This window comes from Scomber scombrus, chromosome 14, assembly GCF_963691925.1.
Source record: "Scomber scombrus chromosome 14, fScoSco1.1, whole genome shotgun sequence".
In the NCBI taxonomy this organism is placed as follows: Eukaryota; Metazoa; Chordata; class Actinopteri; order Scombriformes; family Scombridae; genus Scomber; species Scomber scombrus.
In genome coordinates this window covers 7,717,519-7,736,534 of record NC_084983.1, presented here as the reverse complement: position 1 = coordinate 7,736,534, position 19,016 = coordinate 7,717,519, and the positions used below count along the sequence as shown (strand labels likewise).

Genomic DNA, 19,016 nt, shown 5'->3' with positions numbered 1-19,016 from the left:
AGCCTGCAAATAGAAACGCCCCCGAACCACGTTTTTCAGCACCTCAGCCAATCAGAGTCCTCTGCAGTCATCAGAAGAGGGTGGAGAGAAGAGGCTTCAGCCAATCAGATGAGCTTGTCAGGTGGCGACAGTCAGCTGTACACTACAATGGGGGAACGTCCGGCAGATGTTGTGAAATACGCCTTGAATTACCTTGTTACGGTTAGTTTATCGGAGTTAAAATCCTTCCAAAAACCTGTCAACATCGAAGCTGCGAGTGCACAAAAGAGTGAAATTACATCGTTGTTACTTATTTATTATTTATTTTCCCAACATGAGACTCTTGGTTTTTTGTAAAAGAAAGGACACACCCCTTTTGATTCACGCATTCATACTTTTATTGTAGACATACACATTTAAATCATTCCTACACATACTTTTCATCTGTTCAACATATGCGCAGAAAACAGAGAATCAATTAAGATTAAAGGCAAGATATACTGTAAGTCTCCTGTAGTGTTAGAAATAGATTACATAATCACATGACATTCAGATAGCAGTTTATTTAGCAAATTGATTCATTAATAAATGAGATTTTCAGGACACTCACCAATAATTCTTCTTTCAATTATATCTAGTATTCACTTTAAACACATTTCCTTTTAGGGGAAATGTACTAAAAAGAGTTTAGTACATGTATCTTTGTAGATAGATGAGTTTCTTCTTGCTTTTGACACATTTTATTGTCTTCTGAAGGGTCTGTGATACAATCCACAAGGAGTTCAGAGGATAAACAATGATTTCAGAGGATGAGCTATAATATTAAACCTAGTAGTAGAGGCTCATGTGCAGTTTGTATGGAGAGTACCTGGAATGTAATGCAGATCTGCCTCTAATTCACTCAGTCTGAACAAAACAGTCGAGCTTTTCTATTGTTTTTAGTGTCAGAGGAGTTTAGTTTTTACAGTAGTAAAAGTGCTATCACACTGCCTCACATTGTAATGATTGGGGTGTAGCTGACAGGATTATTGAGATCTCGAACAATGTTTTTACAGTATAATTTTAGACCATGTAGATAGATTCTCAAGCACAATCATTTAAAGAATTTGAATCAATAAATATAATGAATAATAGTAATTGAGTAACAGAACGATTCCAGTGTTTGATCAACTGTTATACAGTATGCTGTAATTCTGTCTTCTTTGTGACAAGGTGTTTTGAGCGGACTATCTGGCTGAGCTGCACTTTGAACCTTTAACCTCGTTCACAGATGACTTCGATCACACTCTGTTCCATCGGGGCGGGATCCAGGCAGCGGTGGGCGGAGCTCCCCACTATCTCATCCAGCAAGAAGTGCACAAGGTTCTCATCTGAGACGAACCGCCACAGGTACATCTGCAGGTAGTGGCAGTCAACCTGGATCTGCTGCAGCCCGTAACGGCCGAAGGTGCGCAGTCGCACACACTCCAGGAACGTCTTTAAGCTGATTTTGATGATTCCTGTCATAACGGAGACCTGGGACAGTAGAGCGGTGTGTGTGTGAGAGTTAGAGAGATGTTTTTTCACTGAAGACTGTGCAGAGTTAACAGCATAATGAAGATTTACACTCACCTTGTTGAACTCCACTGAGCTGAAGATGTCAATCCGCTCAGAAAACAGCTTGTGTATGTTGCTCAGTAGATTAGTATCCATGGGAGCACTGCAGGCAGACAGGGGAGAGATCACTCAGCTACATGTGCAATTATAACAATGACCTCATTCTTTTGATTAAAGACAGCTCAGTAACAACCCCCCCCCCCCCCCCTGCAATGAAAGTGAAGGGGTGAATACATATGAGCAGTGATTAAAGTGTAGGTCATTGCTTTACTCTGGCATTTTCAAAATAACTGAATAATGACATAAAAAGGAGTGAAACTGGTGGGTGTGTTGAGTGTAGTGATGGATGTTTGCTTTACATTTGGGATTTACTTCTTGAGACATGGTTTAGATTGACATATTTTCCATCTTAAATTATGCATCTTACACATCAGAGAAATGACAGTCTTACTAAATTGAGTCAGAGTCAGACACATGCAAACATCTGATATTTTGCGAATACATTTCAATATGGTCAATAAACTAAACTAAAGCTGCAAGAGGACTGCACTGTGTCTATTAGCAGTTACAGTACCTTGGCGTGTAGCTTGCAGCGTAGCGGGTCTGCTGCCTCGAGCTGCTGTAGACAGAGAACGTCCTTTTACTGGAGTCGCTGCTGTGTGCTTTCCTCACACCTTCTTCATACAAAAGACCCACCTACAGCAGAGCAGAGGGTTAATCAGATGATTAACGATTAATGATGGCAAGCGGAATGACTTCTGATGCTGATGACAATATTGTGATTTTATAAAGTATCACCTGCACATCAATGGAGGTGGTGTCCTCTACTACTCTCTTCATCACAGCACGGACGTTTCGTGGCTCAATGGTGTTGACCCAGTCTCGTGTTTCCACGCTTTTTCTCAGCATCTGGGAGATAATCAGGCCCTGAACCTGCAAATTAAACAATAAAATAAAGTGATTAGTGTGAAAAGGTTAGCTGTAGAGGTGTTTTTACTACAGTGATGGTGCTGCGACTCCCCAGGAGGAGTCGTTACTGTGAAATCTACCTTGACGTAATGGTTCAGTAGTTTCTGTGCTGCCTCCCTGGCTTCTGCACATAAAGTTGTGACCGGTGTTACGGGGCTGTGGTGCTAAGAGAGTACAAAAAGAAGGAGTCAGTGAAGCAGGCTACATTATGGGATAAAGTGTGTTCACTTTAAAAGGTGTCTAGGGGGACAAGCAATTCACCTGCACGAGGAACTGTTCATCTGTGAGAGTGAGAATGTAGGAGATAGTAGAGGTTTCGTAGTCCAAGCAGAGGCGAGACAGCAGCAACAGCAGGGCCGGAGGAGTGGAACCTCCCCTGTCTCCGGCGCTCTCACAAAACTGGCGAGAAGACTGGCAGATAAACTTTATAAAGCTCACCACCAGGCTCTCACGTACACCCTGGCTGCAGAATTCACCCTATGAGGAGGAGACAGAGACAGCTTGTCACTCCCACTGTGCAGACACACAACAGAAGGTTGTAATTACTGTTAGGATGTCTCAAATTAACGGAATATTTCATCCCAATTAAAAGAAACTCTGGACTGCCAAACACACACACACACATATAGCTCCACCACATTCTTCTTTCAAATGTTAGAAAAACACTACATCACATCACCATCTAATTTCTCCAAACACACTGCAACAGCATGGAGCAGAGTAGAAAATGACATTAAACAGGGCAAATATACAGCTATTCACCTTGAAGTAAGGCTTGTTGGAGAATGTAATGTCCTTAGCTGTGAAGAGATGCACTGATGCCAACACTGACTTAATCTGATTGAGAATAGAGGCAGACAGGGAGGAGAGCAGCTCTGGGAGGCTGTTCGGAGCATCTCTGGCGGACGTCGACCCCCCTAAATGAGCCCCGCCTCCTGCCATGGAAGCGCCAGCCACGGAGAGCCGTGGCGTCGCCAGGGCCTGCCTCACGTCTGTCAAGCTGTCCATGTAGAAGCTCTGCAGAGCAGAGAGATACTGCTTGACTCGCTCTGTCGCTGCACGCACCACAATCTCAGTCCCTTGGTTTGGCACAGCAGAGCCCGGCATCAGTTTGGCCACGGCTTGGAGCCTGCGGTGGAAGCGGTCCAGAGCGCGGACCAAGAGGGAGTTATCTCCAACCCCTTTCTCCTCTTGTATCCTCCGCTCCACAAGCGAGAAATACCGTGCAGCCAAATCTTCCACGAAAACGTTCAGCTTTCCATTCGCCATCTGGGGAATATTTTTGGATGCTAGCTCGCCTGTCTGAGCATGGTTGATAAAAAGTTCTTGGTAAGATGCGATTACTAAACATAAGCTGCTGACAAATTCGTTGCAGCCTCTGTCAATGAATTCCAGGATGTCAGTGTTTGAGGTGGGAGACGACAGAGTGCTTGTTTTAGGGGAGCTATCAGTCGGAGATCCAGCAGCTGCAGTAGGTGACGGCTTGTATGCGGCAGCGTCCTTCACGGCTGGAGCACACGGGTACGGTCTTATCTCAGCTTCCAGGCCCTTCAGGTCCAACTCAAGTCGAGATCGTGCATGGCTCAGGAATTTATCACAGAGCTCTTCTGCCGGCTCATCCAGCTGTAGCAGCAGCTCCACACACTCTGATAAATCTTTGGCGCTGGACCCGCCATCCCTACGAGCACAAGAAAACAGGAGGGAATAGTTGATTTTCAGGACATAAAGCTCTCTATTTAAAATTTAAATTGTAAAATTTAAATTGTAAAATTTAAATTGTAAAATTCAAACTGTAAAAATGTTTTTGTGCAGGACAATATCCAATGATGACTGAACCAATGCAAATGATTTCTCAATCAACTTTCTAGCTTAGCTGAGCATGATGAACCCAAAAGTGAGTCAAAACATCAGCTCATCTTTATTATGACATAATAATGAATTTAGGGTAAAATAATGGCAAGAGCCTGAAAAAACAAAATGTTCTTGTTAGCTATCAGTTTGTAATTATTTAAATTAATCTTTATGGCTGTGGTTCTGGGTGCACTCCTGTCAATCGCATTTCTTTATACAGTCAATGTGACTCTTCTGTCACTCACAGCAGCATCTCTAGTCTGAGTCTAGGTTGAGGTATTCCCACCTGAACTTCTGTCGAAGCTCCTGCGCCAGCTTATCCATGATGGCGTGACAGTCATCCTGGATCCCCTTGAAGGAGGGCAGGTGACTGTACTGCTGTAGCACACAGCGGGCACGGCGGTGAGAGCTCACTGCCTGAGCATAGGCCTGCATCTCTAGACACTTATTCAATCTTGCAGGCAGCTCAAACAGAAACTGCAGCTTCCTTAACAGCGTGTGAACCCCTGGAGTGAAACATGACAAAAGGTGAAGATAAGAATCATTATTTGCTCCACAACTGGCTTAACAAAGTAAATGGACATGTTTAAAGTCTCACCTGAGAGTTTTGTAATCTGTGTGTGCTGGTCTTGAAGAGTACCACTGATACTAGCACTGAACTCAGTGATTGCCGCCATGTTAGCAGACAGACAATCCATTTCATCCTCCATCTTTTTGAAATCATTCTTCATCTTTCTTATGGTGTCTGGAAAAAGATGAAAGGATGGTGTAACTATACAAGTATGCACAATTCAACAAAAGCTGAGATTTCAACAGTTATTTGACAGTGAGTCGTTCCCTCACCTGTAGCGGATATGAACTTGTTGTAGTTTTCATACACCAGCGTCTGCATGTCACTGTCCAAAGACCGGATCTGCTTGACCATGCACGTCTCCTGGTCCATCAACTCTGCAAGAGAGCACTCTCTTCTAAGCTGCATTTGGACACAAACACACAGTGGTCAGAGGCACACTTAAATCAGGGGATGTAAACTGTAAAATATTCCTTATTCATAAACATGCTGTTCCCTCAAGTGTGGAAACCATGAGTAAGCATAGTTATTTTACTGAATTCCAATTATAGCACATGTCTGAAAACAACAGAAACTACTTCAGCCAAACCAGTGTTAAATAAACCACTTATGATTGACTATCATTATCACATTGTCAATACCAGTAAATGTGTGTTTTCTGTGTGCAATATGTGTTTGACATTTTTAGTTACTGTGTGTTCAGGTGATTTGCTGTATAATGTGGTGAATTGCTTTGTCACTGAATTATTTGCCATTTCTTTGCCATTAAATATCAGATGAAGTAGCACTGGTTCAGTTGTGCATTACTTTGAAATGAAAACTGAATTATTCCCCCACTTATTTTAGGGTGGATTCAGTTTGTCATCACTATCAACTACCTGGTGGCGACTGACATATGACAACACTTGCCTTTCATTCATTGCGTACCACATTTAAACAGCCAGCAGCTTTATTAACACTGAAAGCAGACCCCATTATGATAAAGTGAGGTGTATGACAGTGTAAACATGACATGACAGCAGGGGTCGTCACCTTATTGAGATAGTGCTCCGGCTCAAAATGCGGGCCGTTGATGTCGCAGGGATCCAGGGACTCCGGCTGCTCCGGGGTTTTTCCTTCTTCGTTCAGCCCATAGTAGAGCTTCAACATGCCGTGCACCCTACGTCTCCTATCGGGACCGCCGTCCGTCTCGCTGTCCATACTGAACTGCGGCAAGCTGGGAAGTGTACAAACAAAATGACGCTAAACAAAACGATGACGGGTGTGCCAACTCACAACCACCACCTGAAAACCTGAATGTTAACTTCTAGCTGCAGTGTAACAGCTCAGTGTCCACATAGCTTAGCTGTCTGCTCTAAATAACAAAGGTTTTTAGAGAAATTCATTTGAAAATGTCATTTTTCCGCAAACACAAGCAGTTAGCTTGAAGACGTTGCAGTTTCCGGGTTTGTAGCCTATCCGTTGTTACGTCGTCAACGAAGTGTAGTCCAGAGAAACCGACGCTCGCTTCTGGGTGTTGTAGTTCTAGTCATAATTCCCGAAAGTGCACTACTGCGCATGTCACAGTATTTATTAAACAGAATTTGTAGTGTGACATTAAAATGATAAAATAAAAATAAAAAACACAAATAAAATCTGTTACTTTCCAAATTCTGTGCTTTATAAAAACAAGACCAATATCATATGCTAGAGAGGAACCAAGAAAAGGATATGCATGAAGAACAAAAAAAAAGACAAATCACAGAAAGAAAAACTAAAGGGAAACAGACTTCATCTTCAGAGAGAGAGGAAAATCATTTTATTGGTCTAAGATTCAAAATCTGACAAAGTCAACATATTGCATCATGGACAATAGTGTAACACTGGAATTTGAAAATGATTAGTAATTATGTAAAGAGAATAAAATGCCAATTCCAGTAGAGTTTGGTACAGCCAGTATAGCCACTTGGTTGGAGTTTTTAGGGGCATGTAAAACAATTTCACATGAGGAATTAAAAAGAAAGTGTGTAAATAAACATCAACAGTGTTACCCTGCACAGCATACATAACATTTTAAAAATGACACAGGAGGTGTAGCCAGTGAGTTGTTGCTTTTATTGTAAAATCAAACTACAGTTGTCAGTATCAGTTATTTGCAGACTGGGAATATTACTGTCGTGATGAAAAGCATGTTTATCTGTTATTTGAAATAGGTGAATTTATGAATAGTAATTTTCTTTTTGTGAATATTAATCAGAAATCTCAGCCTCCTTTAAGTATTTTTGATTAATGAAGGAAAGTCTGTTTTTAAGAAAATGTATGTAAATTAACAAAAAGATAAAACTTTTCTTAGTACATAATCAGAGCCAGACTTTCTCTACATAAATGGGTTACTGCATCTCACTAAACAACAGGTCAAAATGTATATATATAAAAAAAGTATTGTGTCAATAAAATCACACACGTGTTAGTTAAAAATGAGCATGGCTTCAGTACACTTAGGCTGTATGAAGTGCAGTTGTATTAAAAAAACACTTATTAAGAGATATTCTCTGAGAAACAAGCGCACATTTTATGTTTATTTACAAAAAAAAAAAAAGCATGTCAGATATATTTAATGAAGGCAGATCTGGCTGATCACTGCACTGAGATAACACACTGTTCAACAGCAGCCAAGTGTCATTATTCAGTATATCAATATACTCACATCGGCTAAGAAAAGGTGAAATGCACTGCCTAGTTGAAAATATGGGAAAAACATTACAAAACACAACTTTTTAAATCATAGCAATACCACAAATTGCCCGTTCCTTGTTTCCAAGCACCAAACCAACTGTTCAGATGCCAACTTAGTACAAACAAAAAGGCACTTTATGCTTCTGCAAAGTGACTGCTTGAGAAGAAAACGCATTAAATGACCTATTACTTCATTCTTGTGTACAAACACTCACACAAGTATATGAAAATGGAAATAAAAATATTCTCTCATAAAAGCTAACAATACAAAAAAATCTGCAGATGTAAAGGATTTATAAACAGTATTAGTATTAATAGTGCAATATCACATGATGTGTCGGAATGCCTATTCTACAATGTGACATGCATAGTGTAAGTTACGTACGGTCGCTGACACACATACACACAAGTCAGAGCGTAGAAAAGTAAAAGCATTCTGCAGGTTGCATGCTCAGGAGGATCTGGAAGAGTGCTCGATGCCTCCACATATTAATGAGGACTCACGTTCAAGTGGAAGGCAGTGTTATTAAGATGTATTCCTTCTCTGATGGCCTTTAGTGAGGTGAGCTTGTTTGTTAAATGTATAATCTGCCTGTATCAGCGTGAGGCTGTGGTTCAGAGAGACACCTGCAGGGCTCTGCCATGTTGGCGGAGAACTAAAAATCTGTCATTCAGGTAGCATACTGTGTTGCAGCATGTTATAGGCTTGCTTTGGTGTGCAGACAGGGACTTCGACAGCAAAGTCAAAAGTTGGTCGGTTTGTCTGAGCCGCAGGCACAGAAAATATTTTTATACAAAGATTGTGTTCCCCCGGTCTGCTATCAGTTAATGTGATTGTGTTTGCAAGGAAAACAACTTGTCGTTACCATTAGACGTGCAGGTTGCAGTTTTTAAAAGCTGTCATGACTCAACAGGTTTAAGTAGAGCTGATAATGGAAACAGGAAGTTTTTCTTTTTAGCATTTCACATATCACAAGTTGCACAAAGACATTGTTGTATTAGTTTTTGTTAACCAGGCCTGACTGAGCAAGTGATAGTCAAGTCAAGACCTGTGCTTGAATGTCACAGGTACTTATAGCACCGATCTGAGGTTAACTTGTGCACAACTGGTTGGGCAACAACTGTATAAAAATACAGTGACAGGAATAACAGCCCACTACTGTACTTTCAGTTGTTTAGGACAAGATAATATATTAGATAGATTATTATTATTATTTTTTTTTTTTAACTTATTATATGCTTTAGGTCATGTTTGCCTCCAATTTTATACTTTTATTGGAGACGATTCCTTTTTTTGCACCCCGGTGAGGATATGATATTGTGAATAAGTCATTTTCTAGTGGATGCTGTATGTTTGTTTTATCCAGTTATTTTACATATTTAGACTATTTTCTGTTCTGCTTTTACAAATAAAATTCATTGCAAAAGTTCTTCCCAGAACCAACTGCAAATGCCAACAAATATTAAATACATGTACTTACAAAAAACTTCCACAACACAGCCGGTGTGCTCCCATACGGACTCTTCCTGATCGCTGACACCAGACCAGTAAACGTTTCTACCAGTACTTGTCTAAAGTGGCTTCAGTGACCCTGTTGACTGTCATGAGTACAAGGCACTGGCAGTTTGACAAAAAGCAGAATAGTGGGAACCCACTTTTAGATCGTCCCCTGAAAGTGTTTGTCATGCTGACTGTCTGTGGAGGAGGAGTTGTTATAGTTAGTACACTTTTTATACTGTACCAGGTTGTATTGCAACGTTCTTGATGTTCCTCCCCCACTCAGAGTTATGTATAAAGTAAAAAGAGGTAATGCAGTGGTTACACTCAGATGAGGTTGAACTTTTTTGAGTGATAATGGCATTAAACGCTGCTCGAGAGGGCCGCAGAAAGGTCAGAAAAGGTCATGAGCTATACAGTCGTCGATTGAAGTCAAAGTCTGAGTATTTCTCTAAGGCTTGTCTCAGACAGATTCAGGCTTCTGTAAACATTTGCCTGCAGAGGTTCATCATATGATGCTTCAGAGAATGCTTTTTTTTTTTTTTTTTTACTTCAGTTTAACCTTGGAAGCATAGATCACTTTGTTTTTCACATTGCTCTAAATATACACAACTTCAAAAAGATAAATATTGTCACTCACACTTAGATCCCTCGCTTGGTCCTTTTGCATGTTCATATATTGTCAGTTAAAATGTCTCAAGCTCGTGTAAAGTCTTTTTTTTTAAATCTCAGTGTAAAATGTTCAGGTTTGGTCTGTGAGAAGTACTGGGCAGAGCTGATCAGTGAGTTTAACCCTGCTCTAGACTCTCTGTCACCTGCACGGCAGAGTACGAGGGTGCTGTTGCCTGTCGGTTGAAGAAGGACGCGGCTCTTTTCGGCTTCAAGCGTTTGATTTCTTTTCCTGAAAGACAAAAAAAATGGATGCAATTTATAGATGTAGCTCATTTTTCTATCTACTACACAAATTATAAGAGGGCCTGATCACCATTAGACTCACCGTTGTCCACATAGCTGATAGTGTTGAGTGAATGGACCCGACTGCACACGACGCTGCTTTGCCTGCGCAGCATCCCGCGTCGTCCTCCGCGTCCGTTTTTGTTGCTGCCATCTTGGCCGCCGGGCTGTTGCGATAGACCGGCCTCTCTGTCCGATTCAGCTGAAGCTCCTCCCTCGGACGCAGACTTCAGCTCCACGCAGAACTCAATGAAGCCGCTCATCAGCTCGGCCTGACCGACAAAAAAATATGACAGAGTCTAACAATCTGAGGGAAAGTATGATTCTGATTCTTGGAAGCATACATAATAAACAGCAGTCATTTACTTTTCGCTGGCGTATACCGCAGGCATATAAAGGTCACATTGCCAGCCTTGGATTAAGGCCTTGTGTGATTATGTGTTACTACGCTTATGTAACATCTCTTCACCATCTGGTGGCTGAGACAGTCTTTTTTTAATCCAACAAACATTCAGCAAGGATGATGGGTGCTTTAAACTATCTGAAATCTTTGCAGTTTGAGCACTCTTTCAAATGTTATGCTCCACTGGCTAGAAATGGGCACAGCAAAGCAAAACACCAGGTGCAGTGAGTGAGAGAAATAGCTGCATATCCTCTCTACTTGTTGAAAACATTTGAACAGAAATACACATAAGACGAGACGACTACATCTGTCGCCATCTCCGGTGGCTAGACATACATAAATAGATGTTCAAATGGTGCAGTTGTCAACTAAGAAAAGGAGCAACAACAAAAAAAGCATTTCTGTATTTTCCTAAAGTCCAACACACGAAACGAAAAAAAAAACATCACACATGACATCTTAAAATATAGTTCTTAAAATTGCTTGGCTTCATATTAGATGTTCTGTTAATGTAATTGAATTTGAACAAACATTTCCTCACTTGTTTTGAGTAGATTTTTAGCAACTTGTTGACAGGAGTGCCGTCCTCCTCTCCATCAAACTCCAGCCACAGAATGTGAGAGTCGCCCTCCTCCTCGGGGTAGCTGTGGTCCCAGGAAAGCTCGCTGAAACGCAGGCCCAGCAGCACGTGCTACAAAGAGAAAGAGTTGGAGAAAGGAAATCAGGAATCTTCATGAAGAGAGACGAAAACTGACAACTAGGTTCTAGAGCAGCAACTACCCCGAGGCTGTTCATGCACTAAATTCTTAAATCATTGATGTACTGCCTGCTTTTTCCTGCCTGTGGCACAATATAAGGAAATGTATACAATGGTAAGCACTATAGCTGATTGTGGTACTGATAGCTTTCCCATGGGATTTTTGTTTTAATTATTTATTATCATTACTATTACTTAAATTGCTTTTACTAAGGAGATCACTGTATGTGAGCGAGATTCCTGTTCTGTGTGAGCTCACCAGATAAAATTTATATCAACTACTTGATAGGAACCTTACTGCATTAAAGGGAGAAACATATTGCTGTGTTGGTGTTTCACAAAGCTGTCAACCAAACAGGATCCAGTGCTCACCTTCTCTTTGACATCCATCACATAAACTCCCTCTAGACAGATGCCAACACTGACAGCTTTACGTTTTACCCGCTGGAGGAGTCCTTGCACTGGTTTGTCGATCTCTCCAAAGAAGAAACCACACCTGTTTGTACAGTTAACGTAGAGTGGAAACATTAATAAATGGGATTTCAGGTATATTATTTGTCATTGCCTTTTTCTTAAATCAAACTTTTGTGGCTGAGTATGAATGGTTATTTAAACAAAACCTTACCCGTAATAAGGCAGAGTGTGACATGTGTTGAGGTACTGGTGTAGGAGCTGTGTGGTCTCGGGAGGCTCTCCGGCAGATGTGCTGATCTTTCTGTACTCCTCCAGGAGGTTCTGCTCCAGTCCTGCCTGACGGCTCGACTTTCCTCTCAGGGTGGAGAACAAACCTCCGCTCCCCATGGCAACATGTGCAGGCAGAAAAGAAGACAGCTTCTTCTCTCTGTGGAAAAGCAGAAGTTTGTACTCAAATTAAAATACTATGAAATAATAGCACAGCATGTCACAACAACTGAGAAGTTACAGATGAATTCATTGCATCTTATCTATGCAAACCTGGGTGAGATCATATTCAATTCATTTGTTAAAAGTTGAATATATATTTTCCCTTTCCCCGGTTGCTTCTTCTATTAACAGGATGCTATAGTGACATATTACATTAAAGCTACATGTTTTTTTTGTTCTACTATGTGGTTTGGAAAATGTTAGTCCACTGCATTAATACACAGTGTGTCCGAACTTATGACTGGTGCTTTACATATCCTAACTTTTTTCCCCCCTGACTTTAATCACTCACATCATCAAATTAAAAAAATCTGGGACAGCTTCTGTTTTTCAGCATCCTAAGACTTGAACTGCCTCCGAGTCTCAAATATAATCTGTAGCCAGTAATAATATTGACGCAAAGAACTTTCCCATCAATGGATATCAAGATTATCAAGCTTTCAGCCCAATCACCTCATATCTTGAGTAACAGGATTTGATTTGGCTGTATTTAGGTTAAAGTAAACATCATGCAATTCATGTGTAAAGGATAAACTAAGTATGCTCTCATCTCCTGTCCTCTGGAACATAATGTTCATGTGGAAAAATAAAGAAATCAAGAGGTGATTTCTGAACTTATAGGATGGATTCATAGTCTTTGTTTTGAAACTGTGCAGATCTTTAAACGTCTACTTCAGTTTAATAATGATCAAACACCCATTAAAAGAAGCTGCATATTTCTATTAACTTTAACTCTAGTTAACAGTAACAGTATTTACACTCCTTTATTGTTTCAGTATATCATGTTCTTATCTTTAACCACAATCAAGTCTAAAAGCCTTTACAGATAAAAAAAGAAAAACGCTCCAATCAGCATTCTTTCACTCGCCACTTACAAATCAACACATTGAGAAACACAGCTGTTGAACAATACGAGCATTAAAAACAATCAAAGCCTCCTCAAACACAAGAAGCGCTGTTGACCTTTTTTCATAATGCCTGTGGATTTTCATCAAATTGAACGTTGTTGTCGCTGATTGTGCCGAAGCACTTGAAGCCTCTTAATCTACCATCTGCCCTTTAGCGTGTGTGGGTTGAGGGACGAGAGCTTGGTAGCACATTAAACTGCAGCGAGGCGTCCTCTCGCCATTTGACAAAATTATCATCAGCAGTGCCGTGACATTTTCTAAAAACGCCAGACTTTAACAGAGTCAACTGTGAGCGCCACAAACTATTAATTTAAGGCAGAAAGAACAGAGTGGAGTCTTTTAACAAACCTGTCTAACTTACTTTATAATAGCGGTTAATTTTTCATTGTCGAGACCGGTACCCTCGTCAAGAGCAAGACATAAGGCTCCGAGACTTGTCCAGTGTTCGGGATCGCAAGGGTATCGACCTGTCAGGATGTTGTTCCGGGCCTCCTCGTACAGAAGTCTCAGCACTCCGTCATCTTCTATCTGCTCAGGGGTGAGACAGCAACATGAATTATCCAATCCAAAATCTTCATGATTCACTCACATCAATGGTTAATTCATGTTTTTGCAGAGAATAAAGGTCAAAGTACCTGCAGCTCTTTAGATTTAGGGTAAAACACATTCCGACGGTACTGGAGACATGGTTCATCTGAGGGGAAAGACAATAAGTGCATTTACATTAGGTGTCTGTATTTTAAGTGGAGAAGTGAGGGTAGATGTGGCATCTACCTCCCAAGCCTCCCTCCAACCCACTCTGCTGCAGCTCATAGTCAGACGACCTTCTGACTCCAGAAAAAACACATAACAGCATGTAACCCATTATGCAATAACATTTGTCAAATTTTTTCATTTTTATAAGTGTTAAGCTGTCACTGCTCTGTTTTTTTTTTTTTCAGTGCACTTTGTGACACTGTCACCGGTTCTTTGACATCACTGAACTTAAAAGCACCCATCACAGCACTAACAAACAAGCGTAAACACCAGAATTCGAGACCTGAGACTTAATTTACAATTTATTAAAACTGTGTTACACTTCAGCAGAAGATCATTATAGGAGCCAATTCTGACAAGGCGATAACCAAAAGGTTGAACTTTTGTGTCATCTCAGTTCTTTGTTCTCCCTGTTTGTGAGACCCATTAAAACACTTGCACATTGTGTCAGAGTTGCTGTAAGCTTTGATTGCGATGGCAAAAGAATAGTAAATATGATTATAGTAAATAATAACCATCCATTTCTCATAATAACAAAATGTGATCAAAGTTGTAATGCTGAGGCTGTTATATAACAGGCTGTTAAATATGTTATAAATGCTAATGTTGGTAATGGTTCATATGCCTACTAATACATAACGCATGACATGTTAGGCTTATATATCTTAACACATTATAGAAACAAGACTCATGTAAAGTGCTACACTCTTAATCTCAGATGAACTAATAACTTTACATTTTAGAAAAAATCCTGATGATTTAATAAGATCACATCTGTATGATAGGCCAGTACTTCCTTTTAAACATACAACACAGCCATTGTACATAATGTTTGATAACATTCGGGTCTTTACATTTAATCAGCATTTTCAACATATAGTTGTGATCATTGTTACACATTGATTACTGGGGTTCTCCAATTATCTCTCACTCTAGAAGTGCTTCAAGATAATACTTGTATAATGTGAAAGATTTAAGGGTAAAAATAAACTAATGTCAGCAACTTCCAGTAACTGCAGTGCAACTGTAATCTCTTCTCCGTTCTCTTTCTGAGTTCTTTCTCGTAATGCAGTTTGATTTTCTACAAGTTAAGCCTTTTATTTGTCTGTTAAGCCACAGTTGTTTATTGCTAACATTATACAAACTACCTCAATCTGCTTTTATTTATTCCAAACAAACCTGGCAGTGTCATTATGTTTTGTTTACGGCAGCTAAGCGACTAAACCCCAATAATTTATGAGTAAACCACAAATCAGGAGGGAATAGCTGGAGAAGAACAAACAGGATGTGCTCATCATACAAAGACACTCACTGTGTTTGGACATGAGAAACCGAGAGAAAAACGACTTAAGGCAGGAAATCAGAGAACAGATTTACATGCACTGAAATAACCTTGTGATAAAACTCATATTTACATGCAGCTAGTCAGTCGTCACATTTTATCACTCCCCAGCAAACTACCTTAAGTTGTAGTTACAAAAGCTGGTATATCTTAATTTATTAGTGGATATGTGATTTTTGTGATTGAATGTTGTCTTTTTAAACAGGCACTGCAGAGCCTAATTTGAAGTTTTTGTAAGCAATTTTTACAAGTTATCCACTCTTCCGCTGCTTCACTTCACTTTCACTTCATCATTTCAGTTTCACTCCTACTCTGCCTTTGGACTTACGGAAAATCACCACAAGGAATGATCTTTCTTTTCATCTCTTTGCAATGCAATGGCAGCCACCATTTCCCTGTCTCTAGAATTTATGGTTAAAGAAACCAGGCCTCATTCATTAAGTCAGGATACTATGACAAGCTGACGATAATGCAGTTACGTATGTACAGTAAACAAACCGTCATACAGACAAAAACTCACCTTGTGAAATGTCTTCCTCTGAGGCCAAAGTAAAGCGATATAGCAAGTCCTGCCACTGCCGGCACAGTTTGTATGGTTGATGCTTTGCTTTTAACTGCAGCTCTGAGGAATAAGCAGGAGGCAAATGTCATACAGTGAGATGTATCTGTAGAATTGAACCAAATGAAGAGTCAGAGCATTGATGAGTGAAACTGAGGGGGATTAAAGGTTTTTACCGAGCAGTGGAGAAGTCAACCAGAAGGCAAAAACATCCTGTGCAGACTCGGGAATATGGATAGTCTCACGAACAATGCGGCCCAACTCCTGCACAGGGACACTGCCAAGACCTTCTACAGTCAAGTGTACTGCGGTTTCACCAAACAGGTATATGAGCACATCTTGAGCTGTATGTTAAACAAATATAAAAAAAATTACAAAGACAAATAAGCCGCAGTGAAACATCTCACAGAAATTCAAACACAGCACAAACAAGGAATTTTAATTATATCCTCCACAAGTTGTATCAGTATTTCCTGCATCGTACCACGTGAGAGGGTTGCAGAGGAGGCAACACTTCCTCTTTGTGAGAGATCATCTGACGAATCTGGAGGAAAACTGCACTCATCTCCTTCCATCTCTAATCTGAAACAGAATGACCAAAACAGTCCAGTCATATCAGTCAAAATCGAAGCTCATAGATTGTAGACGTCACACAGACGAAAATTCACAAATTTAGATTTATCCGGTGTGCAGCTTAAAGCGGGAGATCCACAAATGCATGCTAACATGGCCAGCACGTCTGCAGCTCCCTCCTCTGTAGCCATGCAGCATGCATTACCAATGCCTGCTAACCTTCATAGGCTGATGTGAGACACAGAGCCTGGACAGATTCCTTTAATCTACAGGCGTGGTTAGAAACATACAGGAATGTGATCCCAGAACCTTCCCAATTCTTCATAATCTAAGTTATCCATGTATTCAACAGGGTGATAAAGTGAACAGTGTGTGCTCATACTAATAGTTATACTCGCATTGGTCTCATTAACTTTCAAATAAAGACCGTGTTACTGCTTCAAGGATAGCTAGACTGATAATAGCAATGTCTTCTTCTTTTAGTAAGCAGGTCATGTTTTAATAAACAAGTCCGCTATACACTCAGATCATAATTTCATATCTCTCCTTTTCATTAGTTATGACCATGTAGAGCTTCTCTTTTTTTAAACTTAAAAACAAATACAAGTATAAAATGTATTTTCACTTTTTTTTTGACATACAATCACAAAATATCTTTATGGAACACATTTTAACTCACTACTCTGTCATGATTGATTTCTCACCTTTCCTCACATTGACCAGACATGTCAGTGAACTCACCCTTTATTCTATAATCACTGTAAACAAATCAGAAGTGCTGTGGACCTCACCCTGCTGAACTGGAAATGATCGTTTCGGTCTCAGCATGTCACTGTTATTCAGCCCCATGTATGTGGAGTGTAAAAAGGGCTTCGAGCATGAATAGAAATAGCGTAACTACAGATGAATAGTGTTAGTAAATAAAGAGGTATGACGGCAGCATCCGAGGCCCTGGGACGAGGGGCTAGCTAGCTCCCTAAGAGTAATTAGACTGTCCTGAACATACCCAAACAAACCCAAACAACGGAACGGTGAAATATCCCTCTAAAGTACTAAACACTATTTATTTACAGTAGCTAAAAGGCAAGGGACGCTCTAAGCTAGTCATAGCCACAGCAAATGTTACTAAATGATACTTTTAAGGTTATCTGTCAGACTTTCTACATTTCATCATCAGTTGCGGTCACTTAGCGGTAACTGGTTAGCTTAGGAGAGTTTTGTTGTCCCAACAGTTTTATAAGACTGCAAACGAAGGAACAAAATGTCTGTGTTGTCCACCTACCGCTCACTTCTGATGAATGTCCCTCCAGACGCTACTTATAGTCTGTCTGGATGGAAACCTGCAGTTTTTTGTAACTATAGCTAATCTAATGTTGGCCGTTATGTTCCAGCTGGCTAGCCAGGTGTCTAAAACTAGCTTTCCGGGCAGCTGCAACAGTTTCAGACTGTGAGTGATTGGCGGACGATTAGCTCATTCTGAACCGCTCTTTACTGGGCGTGACAGCCACTCTGGGAGGTCTGAAAAACACGTAACTGAAGTGTTTATGAATTAGCTATATATACGAAGAAGTCGGTAAAACAGCAAAGAGCTAATTAACCGGTGTCAGTTGGGAGATAATTTGAAATGACAGGCTATATACAATTTGAACGGGTTTTACACGGTACGCGTTCAAAAAGGCTCGATCTCGAGAATGAGTCGAAAAAATGGTTCCGATGTTAGAGAGCGCGCTGTCACCTCCCCACGTGATCTATACGTCACTGCAGCTGTACAGACGCAGCCGGTAGATTAAATTGTTGTTTATTTGTTGTTAGATGCAGCTCAAATAGCACCATAAGTACACCCTCTGTCTCTGTCCACATTTGTCGGAGATATTTGTTGGGAAGCAGTTTTCTATTGACACATAATTATATATATAATATCCTGCTCCAAAGTACTGTTTTGGTCAATTTGGCATATAATGCGCTTACTTGATCATGCAGTGCTAAACTCTGCAAAACAAACAAAAAAAGTATATGCAAAGGTTCAATTATAACAAGGATTATTGGATTAATGACGTTCACTTACATGTCCCTTTACTGATATAATGTTGACACAAAGTCTCCTAAGTAACTAGAACCCCCCCCCCCCCCCACACACACACACACACACAGTGGAACTAACCTGGCTAGAGTGACAGCAGAGTACCCATATGTTCTCATACTGTAACAATAAAAGAATGGCTGGGGCATTTTGTGCTGGTTTCAAATTCATAACAATTAATATTCAAATTAGTTTAAAATAAATCATTTTAACCTATGTGATACTGTGAACCCAGATTTTGGGTTGTATTTCAACAACAAAAAAGAAAATAAATATAAACACAACCCAAAATCTGGGTTAAATTACTTATTCTAACCTAATTTGAACTTTGTTATATTTATATGAAGCACATTAAAGTTAAACAGTGTTTTATTTTTAGAATTTGAATATAAAATTGTAAATAAACAGCGTCCTCTTTCCACAATGTAGGCTATAGGCTGCTTAGCATTAATCCTTATTACACTATAAACTTAACTCCATTGAGTCATGCACACATTCTACATGTGGTGTTCAAAGCCAGTGGACTAAATGTGGTTTGGTCCTCCAGGTGGACAGAAATACCACCAACTAAACACACTAAACTTCATAAAAGTAACATTTAT

At 40.2% G+C, this 19,016-nt stretch overlaps 2 protein-coding genes across 2 annotated transcripts; both read right to left on the bottom strand.

The window, feature by feature from the left end:
• Positions 1-369: 369 nt before the first annotated feature.
• Positions 370-6,397, bottom strand: vps51 (VPS51 subunit of GARP complex). Its single transcript, XM_062432901.1, has 11 exons — positions 5,999-6,397; positions 5,239-5,368; positions 4,994-5,140; positions 4,682-4,901; positions 3,307-4,222; positions 2,806-3,021; positions 2,625-2,708; positions 2,374-2,508; positions 2,150-2,271; positions 1,591-1,678; positions 370-1,494 (listed from the first exon to the last, which is right to left on the bottom strand). Exons 1-11 carry the CDS (start codon positions 6,164-6,166, stop codon positions 1,234-1,236), a joined length of 2,487 nt encoding a protein of 828 aa, XP_062288885.1. The 5' UTR covers positions 6,167-6,397; the 3' UTR covers positions 370-1,233.
• A 362-nt stretch (positions 6,398-6,759) lies between these two features.
• On the bottom strand, positions 6,760-17,759 carry frmd8 (FERM domain containing 8). The gene is made up of 11 exons (XM_062433730.1): positions 17,617-17,759; positions 16,246-16,343; positions 15,938-16,105; positions 15,723-15,824; positions 13,740-13,798; positions 13,466-13,632; positions 11,919-12,134; positions 11,666-11,789; positions 11,078-11,227; positions 10,177-10,405; positions 6,760-10,080 (listed from the first exon to the last, which is right to left on the bottom strand). The coding sequence occupies exons 2-11, from the start codon at positions 16,334-16,336 to the stop codon at positions 9,968-9,970; spliced, it is 1,419 nt and encodes a 472-aa protein (XP_062289714.1). The 5' UTR covers positions 16,337-16,343; positions 17,617-17,759; the 3' UTR covers positions 6,760-9,967.
• Positions 17,760-19,016: the final 1,257 nt, after the last annotated feature.